General features: G+C 35.8%; 1 protein-coding gene across 3 annotated transcripts in view; it reads right to left on the reverse strand.

Moving 5' to 3' along the window:
• Positions 1-24,118, reverse strand: part of kcnip3b (Kv channel interacting protein 3b, calsenilin) — a 56,494-nt gene that overhangs the window by 26,893 nt on the left and 5,483 nt on the right. For 2 of the 3 annotated variants that reach the window (XM_073913626.1, XM_073913627.1), the window contains 2 exons: positions 20,140-20,229; positions 9,973-10,153 (listed from right to left, as the gene is read on the reverse strand). In XM_073913626.1, the coding sequence (XP_073769727.1) occupies positions 9,973-10,153; positions 20,140-20,145 (187 nt within the window). In that variant the 5' untranslated portion in view covers positions 20,146-20,229. 3 annotated transcript variants of the gene reach the window in all.

A 24,118-nucleotide genomic window follows, 5' to 3' on the forward strand; every position in this document is an offset into this window, starting at 1 on the left:
ACGCATTTAAAAAAAATCCAATATTAGTTTTGATAAAAACATGCACTCATTTTCCATATTAATTGAAATACATGTAAACAGCAGATATATGGCATATATGTTTCCTTTACAATTATTATTGAGAACATTCCATATTGTATTCTAAAACATAAAATCACTAAAATGTATTCTAATATCATATAACATTTAAATCATATAAATAAATAAATTAGGCAATTTTTTACGAAAAAAAAATTAATATTTATTTTTATTAGGAAATGAAAAATCCTACTTTAATAATAATATTAATATTATTTATGATGATGATGATGATTATTATTATTAAGTAGGATAGTTTATTTATTTTTTGATTATTTTTTTAAAAGTCTACTTTTACAATTTGACATGCAAACCACTGCAGAAATGTTCTAACCAACAGGCCCATGTCATATACAGTAGACTACATCTCTTAATAAATAACAAACTATAACATAAAAGCATTAATGTATGCTATTTTTTTGCATTTACAAGCTTTGGAGCAATGACTGCAAAAATATACTAGCTTTGGAGACATAACATAAATTCCGCTTAGCTGTATTTAAAATGACATCAATGTTTTCAAAGAGCACTGCGAAGGGAGCGCAATTGTGAACATGAAGATCACTAAAACTGAACAAAAATGCAAAAATTTACAATTTAAAAAGGAGGTGTGGCGCTTAACCCTGCCCCTAAACCCAACTGTCATTGCGGGATTAGCAAATTGTACTAAATTGTACAAATGAGATTGTACGAATTAATTCAAATTAGACACTAAATTAAAGTTATTCGAATACCACTAGAACGAATTGCCGTGAGATTGTGTTGGATACTCTCATGTCTAAGGGTGCTTTCACATTTGTAGTTCGGTTTATTTGGTCCGGACCAAAGGCAACAAATGATACTTTATTGCATTTTCTGCCGTCTTTGGGTTGTTTTCACACCACACTGATTGCTTTTTTTCCGAACCAGTTGAAAAGAACCAAAATGCAGTCATCTGACAAAACCCACATAACTCACTGGCCAGATGTTATTGAACACATTTTCTAAACTGCTTTTCGATTGGTCAGAATTTACATTCGGGAAGATGCCAATAGAACTCCTGCAAGTACACAAACGGGCAGACACAAAATGTCGCCTTTGACTAAGGAGCTACCACTGCGCTGGCTGATTGTATCCCTGCTCATAGTATACTAGTTTGTATATATCACTTTAGACAAACTATACATTTCAAAAATGAAGCACAGCTGCAGTTGAAAAACAATGTTTTAAGCAATTGCAAACGGCGATGGCACACTGCAGGTCACTTCAGGAGGCATGAATTCATTTAGCTAAACTGCGACATAGTTATCTTCAGGAAATATTACCAATGATCCATCAGGTAATGTTTTTACCACTCTCTCTCTGTTGATAAATCGCTGTCAACAAATATTTTTCCTCCATATTCCATACTGCACAGCGCATTGGCCTACAGCAGCTGGATTAGTCCAAAAAGGCACGATACGTTTTGCAGTTGGGTCAGTTTTAGTTCGGATCATATTCTCACCACTAAAAAAACGCTCCGGGGTTTGTTTAAAAGCGTACCGAGACCACCTCTTCAAGAAGGTCTCGGTATGCTTTTTTTGGTCCGCACTTGAGTACGATTGCTACATTCACACCTGCCCAAACAAACTGCACCAAGAGAGAAAACGAACTCTAGTGCGATTCAACCAAACTAAATAAGGCAGGTGTGAAAGCACCTTAAGTTGTCTGGAATGCAGCACAACGTCTATCCCATCAGTGTTTTTATGCTATTTAAAGTCCACATGAACAGGAAAAAAAAAATAGAAAGTGCATTTTCAAATTTCAAGGACAAATTACAGAGCAAACAATTGTTTTCCCTTGAATTGTTTGCCACAAAACTAGCAATGTGAGCTAACAAAATCTTATGATTAGTTTTGATTTGTACTTTAAAAACTACTTTTCCTGGTTCAGAGAAAGCCTCCAGCTTTGAGCTAGCACTTTAACTAACTTGGTAAAAAATGGATATTTGGAGACCTTTTCTATTGACAAACAGATATATTAATCATCACACGAAAAGAACTATCTGAAAAAAAAAAACATAATAGACGCACAAGACAATCAGTCTGAAGGGTGAATGTTTTAGTAAAGAGTTTCTGCATATAGAAGGAGAAACTAGATGACACTTCAGACAGTGAGAAGTGCTGATGGGACGGAGGGTTTGAAGTGAACTGGGGTCTCAGTCCTGCAGTTGTAGGCGCACACACATACACGCTACATTACTCACTGTCTGCACACACAAGAGAGGTGCTGTGTCAATTATTTACAGCGGATGTTGCAGCTCAGACACGCTCTGTCCTTTCCTGAGCTCCCTGAGTGTCCTGACACAAGTTATAAATTAAATACCATACAAACCTTGCATTCTGTAATAACAACCTCTCTGTTATCACAGAATGATCATTAGGCACAACTTTGCAATATTACTGAGAGAGGGGAGGATCAGCGAAAGAGGATGAAAGCAAAAATTGAGGAGGAGGGAAACAGGGATGCTGTAAGGACAAGAAAATATGACATCAGATTGAGTGTCTAGTGAGGCGGTGTTGCCTTAAGCAGAAGCAGCACTATGTTAGATAGTACACAGTTGTTTGTTATATAATGCTTTTTTATTCAGCAAGAAATAGTCATTTATCAAAAGTGTCAGTAAAGACATTTACAATGTTCTTTTTCAAATAAATGTATTCTACTGAAGAATCAGGGAAAATATTATTTATGCTTGGCACAAAAACAATGCAAAGCAGCACAAATATTTTCAGCAAAGCTAATAATGTTTTTTTAGCAGCACATCAGCATATTAAAATTATTTCTAATAGATCATGTGTTGCTGATTCCATCATAGTAATAATTTACATTTTAAAGGTTTAGTAGGTGATCTGCCAAAATGCTAACCGGTTAGTATAACTTTGAAACACAGTCCCTCCCCTGCCATCCAAAGTCATGCCTCCTGAAATCACGCGCACCTTAAAGATACCAGTAGAAAATCCGCTGGGTCATGTCATTCGCCAGTTAGAAAACTTTATAGTACTTTATAATACTACACTTGCAAATGAACAACTATTATATCTAGCATGTTTTCAGTTGTGTAGGAAGCAAAATTTGTCACAATGTGCAATATTTCATGTATGCAAGGATCACTGGTCTCACTCTCATATAGCTGTATATAAGGCTTTGTCCTAAAGCAACTACTGTGTGCTTAGTGGTTGGCTGGTAGGGTGCATTATTACTAAGTGTAATTCCTGCACATTGAATCAAAAACTGAAGTACTAGTGTTTGAACCTCCAAGTGTCAGTGAATCTACAATTAATCAATTAGGTTTGCTCAAGCCTAAGGTCCACAGTCATGCAAAAAATCTTGGGAGTTATCTTTGACACTGAGTTAAAGTTTAACAAGCAAATAAATTCAGTTTTCAAAATTTCTATCAATTAAGGAACACTGCCAAATAGAAGCCTTTTCTGTCTTTTACAGAGTTGGAAACCTTCATCAATGTTTTTATTATGTCCAGATTGGACTACTGCAACTCTTTGTATTCAGGAGTTTCGCAGGCTCTAATTGCACGCCTGCAGCTGGTTCAAAATGCAGCTGCTAGGCTTTTAACTGGCACAAAAAAAAATTCTAGTATCTCACCAGTTTTATCATCTCTTTACTAGCTCCCAGTCCAATTTAGGATTCAATATAAGTTATTGCTATTTGTTTTTAAAAGTTTAAATGGTCCGGCACCTATTTACATCACTGAGCTTCTTCACTGGCATACTTCATTGAGGCCAATCAGGTCGGAAAACAAGTTTCAGCTAGTTGTCCCCAAGACACAGTTGAAATGAAGAGGTGACAGGGCTTTTTTCTGTCACAGCCCCCCGTCTGTGGAATGGTCTGCCTTTACATATCAGGTCATGTTCTTCCCTTGGTGCTTTTAGGTCTCATCCAAAAAAATCCCCTTCTGTCTCTTGCTTTTTGATTGCAAGTAATTGATTTTAATCTGTTTTATTTATTTTGCTTAATTATATATAAGTATAGATTTTGTATGCTGGTCTTTTTGTACTTTGATCAACATCTGTTTTTTTTTTTATGTGCTAAATAAATAAAGCAAACAAACAAACAAACTAAGCCATGCATGCTTTTTCAGACCGAATATACAAAGTAGCATGGTAAACAATAGGAAGCGCATCAAAGGTTGTCATTGTTTAAAAATGAATCAATGTGATGGGAATATAAAACCCACTTCACAGTTCACCTCAGTTTTCAATAGTGCTTTTTTACTTATTTTTTGTTGTTAAACTAAAAAATTTACTTATGAAATTTAAAATAGTTACATCCGTCTTTTGCTGGAAGAATTTAGTGGCTGAGCAACACTTTCGTGCATATAACCCATTCATAAAACAACACAATCTACATAAGCTTTGCGTGACTAAGAGTTTTAAAGCATAACATAACCTGTCTAAAAGAAATACTTCAGCCACGGTGTCATCCTTTCTCCAGTAAGGTTGGGCATCGTTTGGGGTTATTTTGATACTGGTGATAAATCAATACTTTTAAAACGGTACCAGTGCCAAAACAGTGCCTGAACTGATACTTTTGAGCCACAAAATTATGGTAGATGACTCTTGAAAAATCATTTATTTGACAAAATCTTTTAAAAAATAATTTGAATAGTTTACATTTTAAAGTTTAAAGTAAACATCAATTCATATTTTATATATTTGAATTACATTAATATATTTCCTTTGATCATTTGTTGGTTGGCATGAATTTAAGACTTGCATTATGAAATTACATTAGCTTACTAACCTGTGGAAAGGCTGTCATAAAAATACTGAACTTCTTTTTTAGGGTTGGGGCTTGTGATTATGTTTACATGGTTATCAGTAATCTAATGATTTGCCTTAATCTGAATAAGACAATAATATAATCAAGGTGTTTACATGAGTTGCTTTTTAAATGTTCCTTTCATGATTCCGTCTTACATGTTAGAGTACATAGATCGAGTAACGTCATTGCGTCACCACGCTATCCATGTTTCTTCCAGAGTTTCATGTAATTTCATTTTTTTTTAAAATTTTTTTTACTTTAACTGCAGTTACACTTTCATTCAGAAACATTTCATTCGTGCCTCCATTACAAACAGGTATTTGATGCAAGCATTAAGTAAGGACTGGTGGAAGAGTGCTCTTTTGATGGAATTTGATACCGCACGTTGAATGGAAAGAGAAGACATCCGCATTTTGCGAAGCAATTGTCTATGGTCCTTTAAGGTGATCAAAAATCATTGTTTACATGGTAGTCTAGCCTATTATTCAGAGTATTGTCTTAATCATATTAAAATCGGAGCAATGGTGTCCATGCACATAGTCACTGAAAGTTCCAGATGATATTGCAAGCTTTCAGAGACATTCCTCTGCCTTTAAGTTGATTCCATGAGCCCTCAAATGTGTCATTAAGTTTGACTTGTTTACCCCTTACACGCGACTTTTGTAAAGCATCTGCTTCATGTTGCTGTGTCAGAATCCTTGCTAGTAAAATATGCTTTAGAACACTTAAGCTGCTTTTCCACTATCGTGCCAAACCGTTCTAAGAACACTTCGGTACGGTTACGGTTGTTTCTCCACTGAGCCTGGAACGGCGCGGCACGATTACAAACCGTTCTTGGCCCGGAATTCTCGGTTAGACAACCGTGCTGAACTGTGCTGACAAATTCTGTGTGTTGACGTCGCGACTCGGTTGCTAAGCTACCACAGCTGGCTCAGCAGAAGCGCGCTAGCCATCAGACATCCTCAATAAACTACAGTACATTTAAAATAAAATAATGATCCAGGTCTAAACGATACAGTTTGAAAAGGGTTTTAAAACCATAGAGCAGTCTCTGGCAGAGAAGTGAATAACTCATCACATTCTTACGAAGATATTTTATTCATTAAAGTTATTATTTTATTGACTTGAATACAGACCTACTTCGCCTGCCTGAATGTGAGTTTATTGCACGCAGCGCTGTATTTCACAGCACCAAACTCGCTCTGATCCGGGAGAGACATGCCAGCGACTTGCGCTGCTGACTTTTTTTCCTGCTGCGCAACGAATAAAGCGAATAAAGTCACGCTTTGCATCGTCGATGTCCAAATTCCACAACAACATCACCCATGAAACACGAACTGGCAGACTCTTTAAACAACGAGGAAATAATTGCACTTTTTAATTCAAAGCCAGGACAGCTTGTTAATACCGGCGAGACCACCTGAAGGACGGCGTGTTCGTGTTGTAATGTCGGCAGTCCAAAAGACTTTGCTTGAAAGCTTTACGGAGCGGCACTGTAACTGTCCAAGGTACTGTTGTATGATTTATATTATAGCATATGCACTAATAAACAAGTCAAAAGAATTAATGAATTAAATAAATATGGATTCTTGAATGTCAGTATTGCTTTTACTCAAAAAATATCAATATGTTTTGACAAATGTTTTATAAAAATAAAATGAGCAATTTTCATCATTTCAGCTATAGGCAATTATATGATTCAGTTATACATAAGTTATATGACATTTATGAGGCATATAACATGTTTCTGTGTTTTTGTTTTTTTGTGGTGATCTTTAATATAGCTACGCAAATATTTTCTAAAACGTCAAGCAATAATTCGCCTACAGCTTGTTAGTTAATTATGAACACAAAAATAATTATAATAATGAAAATAAAATGATCAAAATAAAAAGATAATAGAGCAGCATTTTGCTAAATATAATAGTGCTTTATATGCTTTAAATCCTGCTATATATTGTTTCATATTCGTTTTTATTTCACTTGCTGCATTCGTTATTTAATGTTTGAATAGTAAAACAAAAAACAGCCATCGCTTAATTGGTTTCATTTTACCATCAAAATGTAGTATATTTTATATCATTATCAACTTTTGATATAAAAACGCAGTGTAATTTAATTAATTGATAAAAAGGAAATATTTATGTGCTGTGTATTTATTAGTGAAAGTGCCCGCTCACCTTTGACAAGGCCTGTCCAAAATTATATTTCTGCGACTATAATGCAAATGCACTATTATTGTAGTCTTATCATTGTTTATTTTTCTGTTATGTTCAGAGATTTTAAATATTATTTATTTCCCCTCCAATTATTTTCAATCATCACATTACATTTTGGTCATTTTCCCTCCAAATAAAATTTAGCAAGAGCTGCGCAACATATAAATAAATAAGGGTGCACATTTAGCACCCCTATTTGATAGAGCGGCATAACAGTGTTTAGTCACATGGTTGCTTTTGCTTTTATGAAAAAAAAAAAAAATAGTTTCGGCTCTTATTTAACTTTAATTGAACAAAGGGAGCCGTTTACATTGCGTTACCAAGGCAACTACTGATGCGTTTTGTGTAATGTTTTAAAGAGCTTTGTCGCAGCACGACAGTGGAAAATGAAACCGTATCCGTGCTGTCTGGCCCGGTTTGGCACGGAATGGAACAGTTCTGTTTAAAGAACGATTCAGCACGATAGTGGAAAAGCGGCTTTAGTTTAAGCAAATTTGATGAACCCGATTATGCAATATTGATTCAGGATTTACAAAAAAGTTAATTAAGCATTTGTTTTTACTGCTGTTACTCAATCGTTTACGAACATGTGCAAATGGTGGATCTGTCTGCGTGAACAGGGGTGCGCAGATGTATAATTCTCCATTTGTTGACAGACAGTTTGGGCTACTTTTCAGAATTATGGGAGATGTCAACCCAACAAATTTCAATTGGATGAACAAATTTTAGTCTTATGCCTAACTCAGAATATAAAAAGACATATAAATACATTTAGATCATTTATTTTAATCAATACTATTTGAATGTGAAGAGACTTTAAAACCGGCAACGCAGTGGCGCAGTAGTTAGTGCTTTCACCTCACAGCAAGAAGGTTGCTGAGTCGCTGGTTCGAACCTCGGCTCAGTTGGTGTTTCTGTGTGGAGTTTGCATGTTCTCCCTGCTCCGGTTTCCCCCACAGTCCAAAGACAGGTACAGGTAAATTGGGTAGGCTAAATTGTCCGTAGTGTCTGAGTGTGTGTGTGTGAATGTTTCCCAGAGATGGGTTGCGGCTAAAAGAGCATCTGCTGCGTAAAAACGTGCTGGATAAGTTGCCGGTTCATTCCGCTGTGGTGACCCTGGATTAATAAAGGGACTAAGCTGACAAGAAAATGAATGAATAAATGAGACTTTTAACCAGCACAACAAAAAGTGTTTCACCCACTGCACTTTTAACATATAGAAAGCAGCCATTTTAATGATAAAAATAACAATAAATAACTATTTTTTGTTTGTGTTGTATTAACATAGCTTAAATTAAATAAATTTAATTAATAATTAAATTAAATATCATAATTCCTGAGAGAACCAATAATTAAATTAAAATGATTCATTATGACTAATCTAAATCCTCAGACGAGAAAGTAGAATGCATTCTGTTTGCAAAACCCCCCAAAAATCTATCAAATTACTGATCAGTGATTTGTTGACATTTACTGGCAACCTAGAGTCAAAAGATTTAAATAAATAAATAAATAAAATAAATCTCTTCACATCACATCATTTTTGTCAGTCTAGTATGGACCTGTGATATACAGTAAAAAAGTCTGTTGATTAACCAGAGCTTTCAAAATTCTGCTCAACCAATCAGATTTCAGAACTAACTTTCTGTACAGTGTTATGGATTATGCAGTTTAAATATAACATGAATTAATGCAAACCTTATTAGTTATTCTTTGCAAAATCCTATATGCATATACACCACCAGTCAAAAGTTTGGGGTCAATATAATTTTTACATGTTTTAAAATACGCTTAACTTGCACACAAAGGCTGCAGTTATTTAATTAAATACAGTACACATTGTTAAATTGTGAAATGTTATTACACTATAAAATAACTGTTCAAAAGTAGGTTATAATTTAAATAATTTATTTCAGTGGTTTTAATAATGAATTTTGAGCTTCGTTACTCCAGTCTTCAGAGTCGCAATGATTCTTCAGAAATCATTCTAATACTAATTATTATTGTTATTATTAATATTAACATTATGAGTGATGTAATAGTAATAAAAGCAATAATGACTGAAGTATGAATTTAATTTGTAGCTACATACAATAAGAAAGCAGTTATTTAAAAGTGTAATAAATATTTAACAATTTAACATTTTGTTTTACATTTAATAAATGCTGCCTTCATGAACAGAAAAAGAAAAAAAAAACTGACCCCAAACTTTTAACCATTAGTGTATATTTTCCAACAATATTTTTTAACTATAAGTCAACTGGCTCTGTTGATTTGCATTATATATTTAGTTATAATACATAACAGCATTATTTATTTAATTTCACTGGTCTAAGTCAGCTAATATAGAATGTGACAAATTTATGTTCTATTTGATAGTTTCTACTGTTCTGCATAAATTCAGACCATAATTTGCGAACGATGTGGACTGTAAACTACTCCAGAGTGATTGTAAATGCAGCATATTTTAAAATCTGTGATTTGTTTCACACCAGGATCACTCGGAGCGGCATTTGTTTCACCACTAAGCAGAAAGCGTGAAATGGAAAACCCGGAGTGGAGCATATGCTACCTTGTCATAAGTCATGTCATAAATATTTCTATATATAATCTAATCTCACATAAACAGGACAACCTGCAGGCAACTCAGGGGACTTTCTTGAAGCTTGGATGCGGTTGAGTTTCAGTGATGTCAGTTTTAGTTTTAAGGTGGAAGCAAGTGTTTACTATACAGCATATCTCTAAAAGGCCTATATTAAGTTATTTCATAAATGCTATATTAAACCTCTCCTCTCTAATTTGCTCCCTCCGCTCTTCCATCTGGATCATGGCTAGCACACAGCGTTCATAACACTCTCTAGGTTTTTAGGAGTCATACTTGAGCCCTGAGGCGCCGCACTGGCGATGATCCATTTGACCAGACAGCATTTCATGAGGGATTTGCGGGTGATGCGTGGTTTCTGCCACTTCCCGTCGCTCTCCTTCTGCCCGCTGGGGTCCCCATCCCGCCCGTTGGCATCAGGAAGCAGACCTCCATCGACGCCCTTCTGTCCATCTGCCTGGAGGACAAAGACAATGAGAAAACACATTAAAAGAGTCTTGTTCTTAAAGGGAAGTCAAGGAGGTTTGATGCCCTGCAGAATCCCATTTATTGGAACATGCTGCTTTTATAATACTCACAATCTGCTTTAAAGCTTTCGTGGAGGACATTGTATTTCAATTTCAAAATGAAAGCTGATGCTTTACAGTTTTATCTTTTAATGTTCATGAACATTTTTGGTATGAAACACATGCTAATTTTTCTATCTCATCCATTTTTCTGACAACTTACATTGTTGCCTCAGGATGGCTGTGGGCATTTCATACTGAGTTCAGATTTCACAAAAGGGGTCAATAACCATGCAAATACTCTAGACAAATGTAATTTTGGTAAAATGTAATTTTTGCTTTGTTATGCTCAGCTCTGAAATATTTTATCTGCATATATACAGATATATATACAGATATATATATATATATATATATATATATATATATATATATATATATATATATACATATATATATACATACAGATATATATATATATATATATATATATATATATATATATATATATATATATATATATATATATATATATATATATATATACATATATATATATATATACATATATATATATATATATATATATATATATATATATATATATATATATATATATATATATATATATATATATTTACATATATAAATAAAAGTGCTGTATGTTTAGGGTGCTTTCACACCTTTAGATCGAATGTTTAGTTCCGAAAAAGGGATAAAAATTGTTACAATGTTTGTTTTTTGTTCTTGGTATGGATCGCTTTCACATGGCAAAGTTTCTAAATGGACCAAAATAGTTAAAACAAGTCATGTGCGAATAAACTCTCCTCACATTGCTTTTAGGGCTTATTTTTCAGTCCCATGAATTCAGCTCAGCTGTCATACAGTACATCATTATTTGCAATCAGATCATGAAGCAGATCAATGTTGATCTTTCTTTTAAGATATCAGTGCAGCAATGAACAAAACAATAGCCTAATACAAAATATTATAAGATTAATTTATATGGTATTTATATGCCAATTTCGGTCAATTTCCCTTAAGGATTAACAGCACTTGAAAATATTTCTTCATGCTTTCACTTTCATATTCATCATGAATCATGACATCCCGCCCTACTCTAATTCCCTCTTCATATAGCTGTATATATGGTAATTACATAACCATAACACACTGTGATATAGCCTGGTTCGTTAATTCGTTAGATCATTTTGCTTTCTCACAACAACTGATCACCCCATTTAGGCGATCTCGGACCAATTGTTTTGGTGTGGTGTGATTGCTGGATTGACATATGCCAAACAAACCACGCTAACTGGGGAAACGCGCCAGGTTCTGAAAGAAAAATTTAGATGTGAAAGCAACCTTAGACTCTTGTAATGCACAAAAAATACAATATGTTTGCAGATATTTAAGAAACATGCCAAGTAAACATTCTTGTTTTTTTGAAGAACAATGCTAAAGTCAATTATTCTGCTTTGAAAATGTCAGTTATATGCCAGAACGTCTGTTTTTGTTTTGGTTCTTTTAACCCGCCTAATGCAAGTTTAGCCAATTATATTTCAGCACCCCAGGTTGCCTTGGTGGAAAACCACATATTTGGTTCAGTCAGTCAGGAAGGCTCTCACAGTATGTAAGTTCCACATGAGGTCGTTATTGATTAGCAAACAATATAAATGTTATGAACGTAAACATGAGGTGAGCAGATTACATTGCAACCCTGTGTCCAAACAACACGCTACGTGATGAGATTTGCAGTGTTAACCAATTTTGCTGTTTCCACCAGATGAAACACGACATAAATTTAAATACAGCCATTTAGAAGCACAGAATAGTGCACTTACTGCACTCCAACGAAATGCTAAAGTTTAGAATCTAATTAATACATATTAAACCTCTTTAACATTATTAAATGTAGATGTTGAATCACTGATATGTGCTGGCTTGCACCGAGTCCCAGTTCTGAAGTTCAATTTCAAATATATTTATTTTATTTTCAAGATCTGGGGTAAACTATTTGCTGGATACTGGGACTTGGACTGGGCACCTGAATGTTTTATGATTTGATTCAACAATTAAATGAATTGCTTAAAAAACAAAAATGGTCATCATTTACACACCCTTTAGTTTTCAAAACCTTTATTAGTTCCTTTCTTCTGTTAAACAAAAAAGAACATATTTTGAAAAAAAAAAAAAAAAAAAACTGGAAACTTGTAACCATTAACCACTATAGTATGTTTTTTCCCACAACAGATGTCAATGGCTACACATTTTCAGCTTTCTTCAAAATGCCTTCTTTAGTGTTCAACAGAAGAAAGAAACTCAAAGGTTTATAACCACTTGAGGGTGAGTAAATAGGGGTAAACTGTTCCTTTCAAGTTCTCCAGAAAAATCCTCCAGGTTCTGGAAATTCTTTAGCTTTCCAGCATCCTCTGAATAAGGAACTATCAATTAAGTGTCTGATATTGAGCCCATCTTTTCACAAACGATAACTTATGTACTTCAAGTATTACAAATTGGTGAAAACACCAACTAATGCTCCAGAAAGAAATACGTTACATTTTGCTTTCTAATAGTGTATGTAGCTTCTAAACAGCAGCAAAAAAAAGAAATTTTAAAAACAAATTTAGAGCAATTGCTAGCAATCATTATGCTAGCATATGCAAACTTTTGACCTTTAATGCATAGTAAGATATAATTTTTTTATCGTAGTCTGTATGTTTTAGTCTGATTTTATTCCTGTATTTACAATTCTAATTGTTTAAATGGATAGTTTACATGCTACAACACTCTCCAGCCAGTTCTAAGGCAACAACAACAGAGAAATGAAAAACACCTTTAATATCTGTACAGTGAGAGAGCCATAAAAGAGATAAACAGAAAAAAATAAATGAAAACATAAAAGTAAGAACGAGGAAATGTCTAAGGAATATAAACTTTAAGAAAAGAAAAACATTAAGCATACCTTCAAAATATGCACTGAAATGCACACGGGCGAGATTTCGCTTACTCCTGCAAACTATTGTTCGCCTTGAACGACATGAGGAATCCTGTGAGGGCCCTGGCTTCTTATTTGAATATGAAAAGACAGTAAGCTTTGCTCTGAACATTTAGAGCATCACTAAATAATTCAACCTCCCTAAAAACAGCATCAATAAAACATCAGGGGCCAGCATCTTGGGGGACTCATTTTTGAGGGCCAGCAAGTGTTAAACATCTCCACAACACAGAATCTGTATTACCGACTTAAGAACTATAAAGAACATGTTTAATTCTGCTTCAAATGCACACAAGTTAAGCAGTTTATGAGTTGTAAATAAGCACTCATTTGCTTGACTACACATCTGTCCTGATAGGCATAATGTTATGTAATCACACCAGTAAATTCATCACAAAGAGCTTTCTTTACTGACTGTATTTGTGTGTTTTACTTTGATTTGGATGATAATGACTGCTGTGGTGTGGACATGTATGTATTTGTGCTTTATTGTCATGTCGTCACCTACAGGCCTGAGCACCTGCTTATTATTGACACGACTGTGGTGAGTCAGTCGAGTGTATCTTGTACAGTAAGCAATGTCAACACAGCAGGCTCCAATTAATCTCTGGCTTGACCACTGTGACTGCTCAACCTGTCCCAAACAACCACATATGGCACCTTGAGCACAAACAGGCCTTGATATCCCCGCAGGAACACCAGGGAAGCTGAGTAAGTAGCACCGCATTGACGTAAAACAGAACAGCATGATATAATGTAAGTAAATTTGCTGAATATAATTATAATTCTTGATTTTAATGGTTGCAAATTAATTTGCTTCACAAATACTAATATTATTACTCACTCTAGGACCCTATAACACAACAGGCACACTGCTGCGCTGGGAGTGATGCAAGCGTTATTCACTAGTTTTTAGCCTAGTGCAGGTATTTGTTTCACATCTTCCGCCACATTGTTTAAATAGCAAATGCATTTGCACCCATGGATGCTGGTATGAAAAGTAGCGTGTTAAAGGTGTATTGTTGGCACAACTGAAATAGAAAGCGACATTAACCAACTAAAACCTGGTCTAAGTTCAAAAGTTTTTTTTTTTTAATTTAAAAAGAGGGTTATACGATCCTTATAGGCAGGTCTAAAACAAGCATACACTTTGCTTATTACACATAAAGGGATGTGCATCAGCAATTATCTTTCAGTAAGAAAAATAAAGAAATAAAATCTTAACATTATTATACTTTACACAGGGCTGCCGCTGGCTAACAAGGGCCCTCTGACAACCTTTCAGGTGGGGGGGATTGCAGATGAAACCGAAGAAGGGTAGAGGGTTGGGGGTTTAACGTGGGTGAAAGTGAATAGCGGGAAGGGCGATGACGAGCAAAAGTGAAGAGCGTGGGTTGTGGGAGAGTGTTGGTGATAGAGTCGCAGACGAGGGCCCCTAATAATATCTCTGGACCTCTTGTCCTAACCCTACCCCCCACAACCCCCCTGACTATACATATATCTATAAAAACCGCTACCTCCTCGCACATCTTGGCTTTGGTAAAATTCGGCTTGGTTTCCACTTCATGCACAAGCAAATCTGTTTCCTCGCCAGTGAATCATTCAGTTTTTTCGTTTACAAATTCTGCAATGTAAAAACCCACCATGGTGCAACCGCAACTCATTCTTAAAGGAAATGGGAGTTAAGATTTAATGCCCTGGACATGCCCTAAGTTCGCCTGCGCCATGTGCTTTAGACTAGAGCATCGAGAGAAGTCAGCTGAGGTGGCTCGGGCATCTGTTTCAGATGCCTCTTGGACGCCTACCTAGGAAGGTGTTTCAGGCATGTCCCATCGAGAGGACTCCTCGGGGAAGAGCCAGGACACCCTGGAGGGACTATGTTTCTCGGCTGGCCTGGGAAAGTCTCGGGATCCCCCCGGAGGAGCTGGAGGAAGTATATGGGGAGAGAGAAGTCTGGGGTACTCTCGTAAGACTGCTGCCCCCGCGACCCGGCCCCAGAAAAGCGGCAGAAAAGATCTTTTTTGCTCTGCAGCTGTCTTTGAAACGCAAGTGCAACTTCTATCTCTTTGAATGAGGAAACATAAAATTGTTTGCCAAGCTTACAACTATATTTCATATTTGAGATTAAGAATGCAATTAAACAAAAACTGTCTCATCGTTTTGTTTTTTTGTTTTTCTAAACGTTCACCATATTTTTATAAGGCTACACAAGCTAATGCACATGTGCACCCAAGGGAAACAAATTCACTACACCAACAATCTTTATGGAGGATGCGATCAGATGAAATCCTGTCAATCAACTATACATATGAAATAACTACTGTAAAAATTAATAACTTACATGTCACACAATATCTTCTGAATAACATTGATTATGATCACGCTGTTCTGAGGTCATTTTAGACTTATTCCTGATGACATGTCTTCCAAAATGACTCTCTCCCCAGGAAAAACGCCAGTCTTTACTGATTGACGATTGGCTCCTTTTCCAGAAGGTGAGGTGTCCTTCCAGTAAGTGTCTATATTGACTGTATTTTTCCCACTCAAACTATACAATTAACATGTCTTGTATATTTCATTGTTTGGCCGAACACCCAAGCGCTATTTTGTCCTAAGCATTTTATGGTTAAAAACGACAGTAGAGCGCCACCTGCTGTTAAAAGTTAAGTTCAAAATGAGAGAGAATTACAATGCATTTGGAAAATCTCAGAGTCCATGCACAATCATTTGGCAATACAATTTTTTGCTACAGTTCTATCATTATCCAAACAGACCAGGGCCAGGTTTTTTGATAATGATATAACTTGGCTCTTAAGTCTAAAAGGCACCATGTAGGATTAAAAAACAATTTTGCTTATCAACACATACATAAAACACATGCATATAAACCTATAAAGTACTCGCATATACATGTTCACTATTGGTTGTTCAAAACAATATAAATTAAACTTGCGTTGTTGTATACAAACTTGATGCATGCACCCACATACACTCACTTATATAAACCCAATCCTAGCATATACACCCATAACAACACACGCACATACATATAAACTTGCTGCATGCAAACAGGCCTGTACATATTCGCATATAAACTTGACCTGTGTATGCGCCTATAAACTTCTACAAATGAATTTAAATTTGATGTGTGCATAAACACCCAAATAACACTCATGAAAAACTGTGTATACATACATGCAAGGGATTTTATATTTTTATATTGTAAAAGAAAGGCATTTCAGTTTAAAAGGAAGGTGTTTTTTTTTCTGCGTAAAAGGAAGAGATCATCATTTATCACAAATCTGGTTATTGCAAGCTCATGAAATAGAAAAAAAAATGCGATTGATAGAGGAATTACAAGCTGTCTAAAAGGATATCCGGGTGCTAACTTGGATTGTATCCATTAACATAAAACCACAGCTGCCCAACACAGAATTAAATGTGCACCTAAACTCTCCTGTATCCCGCAAAAACTGTTTATTTGGAGCTTCAAAGGGTCAGTATACATGGCCGGGCTGCTATAGCCAAACCATTCAATAGTATCTGGATGCAGCCTTTATGATGCAAGCTGAGATTGCATCACTCAGCGATGCAATGTCAGACACAATGCACTCAATGGAGGGAGTGACGTCACTGTGACTGGTAGGATTAGGGGTGGGGTTAGGTGAGCGCAATAAAAAGCATTGGATGCAGCTCAGATTGCACTGCACAAGGTCTGCATCCAGAGCCCTCTTAAACCATTGGCCACTCATGCCAAGTCCAAATGTCGGTTTCAATGAAGCCAGCAGCAAAAATCTTGGGCTGTGGACAATGTGAAACATGTATTCTTCTCCAATGAGTCCACTTTAATTGACTTTGCCAAATCTGGGAGAGTTACGGTGTGGAGAAGCCCCAAGGAATTGTACAAACTGTTGAATGCCAAGAGTGAAACATGGGGGTGGATCAATGATAGTTTGGGCTGCAGTATCATGTATTTTCCTAGGCCCAATATTTGTGCTTGATGGGCACGTCCCTTCTAAGGACTACTAAATTATTCTGAAGGACCATGTGCACCATGACCATGTGCAATGGTTCAAACATTGTATGAAGGATGATAATGGTAATGGCTGCAAAAGGAGGCCCTACACCATCCTAATGAATTATTGTGGATGCACTTTAAAATGCATTTAGTATAATACAATGATGTGCCATAATAAAAAAACTCCACTGCTTTCATGTCACACCGCGCTTTTCTCATTAGCAATTAATTGAATTGCTCTTGTTTCACTTCAGCAGCCTTTAGCCTTACTCTGCTTCATAATAAGTTTTGAATACTTTAGCTAATCAATAAACATGGTGTCATGGTGTCATCCAACTATGCCTTTTTGTTGTGAAAAAGCGCTCTCTAGTGATGAAAATTACATACTGTGACTTTAAAGGGCCAAGACACCTTCCACTTTCAGTTCAAGTCTACCTCAGATATTTTTCGAAAGATGCATGATAATGGGCGTAAAGCTCCGCGAGCAAAGAGCAGGAGTGGGCATGGCCAGCAGAGCAGGGGAGAAGGAGGAGAGCGAACAGCTGTTGTCAGTAGGCTCACAAAATGAGACACAAACCATGAGGAGACGCATGATTTTATAGTTTACAAAGTTAAAATGCGAAGTAATAAAGAGTAATTTAATGTCCTGCTACATTTTTTCATGAATAATTAAGAAGCCGGCTCTTCTCATAGGATAAGAAAACTCTGCTATGAGTAATAATGAAAAACCGACTCGTCATTTTTGCATTTGCAGTTTTAAGGTCCGTTGCAGATTTTAATCCAACCCCAAAAATCATTTTAAACCCGGAAGCTGACAAAAGCTCAAAATTATCCAGTTTTTCCCCACAATTACAGCTAATAGGTGCCAACACGGTCTTAACTGATGCTCAACACACACAAATCTGTTAAAATCTTAAAAAAGTACTCCAGGGTATTGTGAACCTTTAAACAGACTTTAAAACCAAAATAATCTGATCAACAGTGCAGCAGCTAAAGCATCAGCAGTAGTTGAGCAGTCGCGATGAGCAATTAGTCAGGAAACTACTATGAGTTTAATTTCTAGATCCAGATTCAAAAATATCAGAGGATAAACATTAGATTCTAGAGCAACACTACATAAGTAAACTTCAGAGAACTTCTTTTTCTTTTCTTTATTAGACAACAGAAAATATCATAGATCAACACTAATTTAACAGACTACATAGAAGTAGAACAAATACAAATATTTTGCAATGTGAACACATTTTCAATCTTAATCCCAAGAGTGTTATGATGTTATTCAGTTCTCTTGTTCTCCATCTGACAAGTGATGCCTTTGAGCAGTAGTTTTTTTTTTTTTTTTTTTTTTTTGACAAACTCTCAGAGACTAAAGTAATAAGATTTCCTGTATTTCATTTCCCTGTTTGGCAAAATGTTCACTAAATTATTAAACCACTTTGAGTTATGTTGTATTCAAATTTTAAAACAATCTGCGAGCATGAAGAGACAGCACTGCATCAATTGAAACTCTGAAGCCCCCCTAGTGTTAACAGCATCTCATCAGAAGATGAAGAAAAAACTAATCTTCTCCTTTCTCTGTCACAGACAGTATTAGGATTATTTAGATGAGAATGCCATGGAGTTAGCCAAGATGAGCAAAGTACAGTTTCTGCCATTTAAGCATCACCTTAAAAACAACAACAACAAAAACTGATACATTACGGAAAATATATTGGTGTGCTGCAGCTGGAGAAAAAAAAAAACATGGTACAAAGTATCCATTTCAAACGTACCTTAGTTTTTTTTTTTTTTTGATTCATCATCATGTTTCATATCAAGAGAAGAAAATTCTGCTAATTCACACCAAATGCTGTGTACAGGTGAACAAATTCTTCAATAAAGGTGTCAACTAAAAATGACAGTATCAAGAAACACACGTGAGTGCACTGTTCCCTTGCCAGAGATTACATAAACCATCATTGCTCTTGTCATAGGTCATCAGCGTCTTTGTTTTTTTTCCTTGTCTGGGACATCTATGATGAAGTGGATAAGCGTGTATGCAACTATAAATAATGTGTGGTTGGAATATAGAGTGTTATAATGTAAATTATTAAATGAAATTGTGAATAACATTTCTCAGAATTCCTTTACTGTGCTCTCACTGCGTTGACTGGTCAAACAATCTAACTAAATAACATTTAGCATAGATTTTCAAATATTTATTTTTGGCTGTTCCCGTTTCCGCCAAAAGCTCTAATATTACATTAGCCAAGGGGCACGAAGGGCATAATATCAAATTCCTGACACAGGCTGTTCTAAAGTACTCGAAAGAAGGCACAGTGTTACATAATAATCAGATTACCGGTTATAAAAGTCACCATACGACAAACTTTGTAGATGAAAATGGCTTAGGGCTTCTCTCAAGACAATTTAATAGACTTTAAATCTCTCTCTCTCTCTCTCTCTCTCTCTCTCTCTCTCTCTCTCTCTCTCTCTCTCAGACACACACACACACACACACACGCACACAGCCTACACAGAGTGGGAGATACGAATAACATAACCAGAAATTCTTAGTGAGAGAAGAGATTGTTGAAAAAAAGGATATCAAATGTACACAATAAAATTACATAGAAATCAACCTACAGCAAACTACATCGTTTATGATGGACATAACAAACTTGGCATTTACCCATGATTAAACTCAGAAAGTTTAACAGCCTACCTCAATACTATATCGGAAAGTATTTTTAAGATAACGCGGACCGGATTAAAGTTTCTAAACACTTTAAAGTTTAAGGCAAGAAAAGATAAACTGACGGTAGCGTCGTGTTCAGAACCGTTTAACAAAACGCGGTTACAACGGCATCATTTTATCGATTGACGTTGAAGTTGGACATTGACAGAATTATTATAATTTTGCCTCAGGTAAAGCATCTTACCTGCATGTTGTTCCTGGCGTCTGTTTTGATGACCGAATGAATGAGGGATCCTCAGATGTTCGCTCTCATTCACTGTCTGCTTTGGTGGTTCTGTAGACAGATGTGAAAACAGAAGAATATCCCTCGATCTCTAGTGACATAGGATGGCGAGAGAGAGAGAGAGAGAGAGAGAGAGAGAGAGAGAGAGAGAGAGAGAGAGAGAGAGAGAGAGAGAGAGAGAGAGAGACGAACAGCGGACTCGTATCTTCATCCGGGAAGTACTTCATTAGATGAACCGACATTAACAGCCTAATCTGCTATTTTTATATCTAAGTTATATGCCTACAAATAAATAAATTATGTAAACGTATTCATTACATTACACTTAATTAAAAATAAAATAAAATTGCACATTTAGACGTTATAACATACGTTTCAAGTGTTTAAACGATTATCTACATTTATGCTTTGATGCCAAGCTTTTAAAGGCAGTTCAACCCAGAGAGAAAATTGTCATTAGTTTTTACTTACACATTTTTGTTCTGTTGAACACAAAAGAAGATATTTTGAAGAATGTTGGAAGACGCAAGCCACTGACTTCCAGTGTTTTATTTTTTACTATAAAAATCAATAGCCACTTTCCAACGTTATTCAAAATGTCTTCAGGACATTCTACCAGAAACATACATTATCTGTCCCTGAAATAAAAACATAAATACAGTGAATAAGTATTCATTCATTCATTTATTCATGTGCTTCGGCATAGTTTGTTTATTCATCTGTGGTCATCACAATAGAATGAACCACCAACTTATCCAGCACATGTTTTACACAGTGGATGCACTTCCAAATAAATCTAAATTGGACTGATGGTTAATTTCTGTGAGTTGTTTTGAGAGGAGTCTGTCATTCATTCGGTTCTCAGATTTTTGTTCTTTCAAGAGTTTAAATTTAGCTGATAATCAATAAAGCAAATTTGGCATGCTGTCCGAGGAGAGAGCCCAGGGCTCCCTCCCGTTAGGGCGAGAGGGGAGTTCGAGTTGAGGTAGGTCTCGAGAACTCCCCTGCCTGTCGCCGTGTGAGAAGGGTAAACTAGGTTGTCTTAGGTGATAATTTGGTTTAGTCGATTGCTATGGTTTATGTTTTTGGACGGTGGGAGGAAACCAGGGAACCCAGGGGAAAACCACGCAAACACGGGGAGAACATGTAAACTCCGCACAGAAACACCGACCAGCCCAATAGGAGGTTGGACCAGTGGTGTTCTTGCTGTGAGGCAACAGTGTTAGCCACTGGGCCACCATGTCACCCTATCTGAAAAAAGGGGGGAAGTAGGGGTGGAAGGGGAGGAAGCTTCAGATGAAGATAACTGGAGTGAAAAACTCTGGTTATTTATAATGCTTCCGTAATCATCTAATAGGGAAGATTACAGAGCTAATGAGGAGCCAGCCATGTTGATCATAAGCATGTGATCCTCGAAATTAGTTTATGAATAAACGACACTTATTAAAAACACTTTACAAATGTACGAACCCTGTCATTGTCATTGTTCTCAGCCTAATTTAACCAACAGCTTTAATAGTTTTGTTATGCTAAAAACTGTTGTTTAGAAGAAAAAACTTCATAAATAGCAAGTTTTAATTGTTATTCACAACAATAGATTAAAAACATGAAATTATAATACGTTCTACAAATAAATAGTATTTCACAATAGTTCCCATCTTTCTGTCAGTCCTGTCACATTTGCCTTAAATTTAACATAAAATGCGTGCAACACACCTTTAAGGCTATGACTCGGAAGTAAAATCAGGAGAAGCTGACAGTGATCATGGATGCTTTCTACCATTGAATTGTATGATTTTATGGTTTTGTATGATTTTTTGAGGCCAACAAATTTAAGTCAGGCCCTAATAAGTAAAATTGTAAGTTTCTGGTAGAATGGTAGGTTTGGAACCACTTGATTGATGTGTAAATGGTGAGATTTATTTATTTATTTTTTTTTTAGGAGAACCATCTCTTTAAATTCAAAAAAATGAAAATATTTATTTTCATAGCTTGAGACAACACTTGAGATTTACCATTAAGGCAGCATACATGTAATGATTTACAACAAAATAGAGATAATTGGTCAAAAGTGAACATTTAAAGCTGTTTATAACTTTTTTTTTTATAATAAACAAAGTACAGCCTACCAAGCTAGCATTGACAGTTACTACTGTTAAAGGGTCACAAACACCAAAACACATTTTTTGAGCTGTTGACAGTCATATATGTGTCCCACACTGCTAAAAACACACGACACTCCCCCCTAAACAGAGCTGGACACGCCCACTTTTCTGACTTTTTCCAAAGTAGAGGTGTGAAAACACCCTGCTGAAACGAGGGGGTTTCATGGCCCTTTAAATGAGTTAAAACAGCATATCGGAAATATACTACAGTTATCTTTTTTGTCCTACCTAATTTGTTCTAAACTTATTATCGTTTCCATAAAAATACATGTAATCATTTTATCCGATAAAGTGGATAAAATAATAGGTAAAGTGGGAAAGCAGGCAGGGTGAGGCAAGGCAAGAGTAGTTCACCATGTTTACATGATTATATATAAGTACATATTTGTATATTATTTACAATATGCAGCATGTTTTTCTTTAAATTATATTTTAGCAGGGAGTCAGGGAAAACTCTTAGATGGTTTTGCTGAAGTCAGAGTTGATTAATCTGTCCTACAAATTGAGACTTGGGAGTTTCACTCAAACATTATGTTCTATGGAGGTGGGAAAGGTTTTTTCTTTTTTTGAGTTGTAATGTAGCATTTTCGTCTATGAACATGTTTAATTAGAAATGCAAACTAAACCTGTAGTTGGATATTTTCCAGTAGCAGGGCTGGGAAACAGGGAAGGGGGCTATAGATAATTGATACCATGTCCAGTTTGGTCTCTGACTTGCAGAGATAATTTGTGCTGCCAACTTGTGCAGTTGACGATTGCAAATATTTTGAAAGAAAGATTCCAGTTTTTAGGAAGTAGGTTCATTTTATAAGTCACCTAGAGGTAAACAGTTGAGTTTAAGCAAATTTTTAATCCATTCAGCTCATTTCTGGGTCTGGCGGGAGCACTTTTAGCTTAGCATTGAATCCGATTAGACCATTATATAATTTAGGGATAGTTTAGGATGTTTTTCATATTTAAATTAAAGCTATACTCTTAGTTACAACGTGACTAAAACTGACGGAAAATGGAAAGTTGCTATTTTGAAGGCTAATATGGCTGGTAGCTATAATCTTATTTTTGTGTAATATCATTGCGCCTCCTGCGCAATGGAAACAACTTGATTATTACACCATGACAAGAGTAGTTCCTAGCCATATCAACCTAGAAAACAGCACCTTTTCATTTTACACTTGACGGTGTAACAGAAGAGTATTCTAATTAGATTCAATTATTTATGCTAAGCTAAGCTGAAAATGCTCCAACTAATAATAGAACTAATACATTTTATTTAAACCTCCTTTCAAGAAACTCCAAAACCTTAACTGCATAAAAAAACATTCATTCATTCATTCATTTTCTTTTCGGTTTAGTCCTTTCATTATTCCGGGGTTGCCAGAGCGGAATGAACCGCCAACTTATGCAGCAAGTTTTTATGCAGCGGATACCCTTCCAGCCACAACCCATCTCTGGGAAATGCAGAAAATACTGCAAAGATATATCTAGATCTTCAACCACACTGCTGACACCTTTTTAATTGCATCTTGCCTGGTTTCATGTCATTTGAAGGCACCAATCAAAACCCTCATGGAAAGCAGCACATACAGGCAGCTGATAAACTGGCACAAATTTATCAGCCTTTAACTTGATTTCTTATCGAATAGCAATAAACAATAAAAGTAAGCATTTGTTGGCTGATAAATATACATACTGCACCATACATCACTAATACCATAGCAATTGTGAGAGCTAGTGACTGCTTGCAGCCACTGATTTAATGGTTTTCATAGTTTATG

The sequence above is a fragment of the Danio rerio genome, chromosome 10 (assembly GCF_049306965.1).
Source record: "Danio rerio strain Tuebingen ecotype United States chromosome 10, GRCz12tu, whole genome shotgun sequence".
In the NCBI taxonomy this organism is placed as follows: Eukaryota; Metazoa; Chordata; class Actinopteri; order Cypriniformes; family Danionidae; genus Danio; species Danio rerio.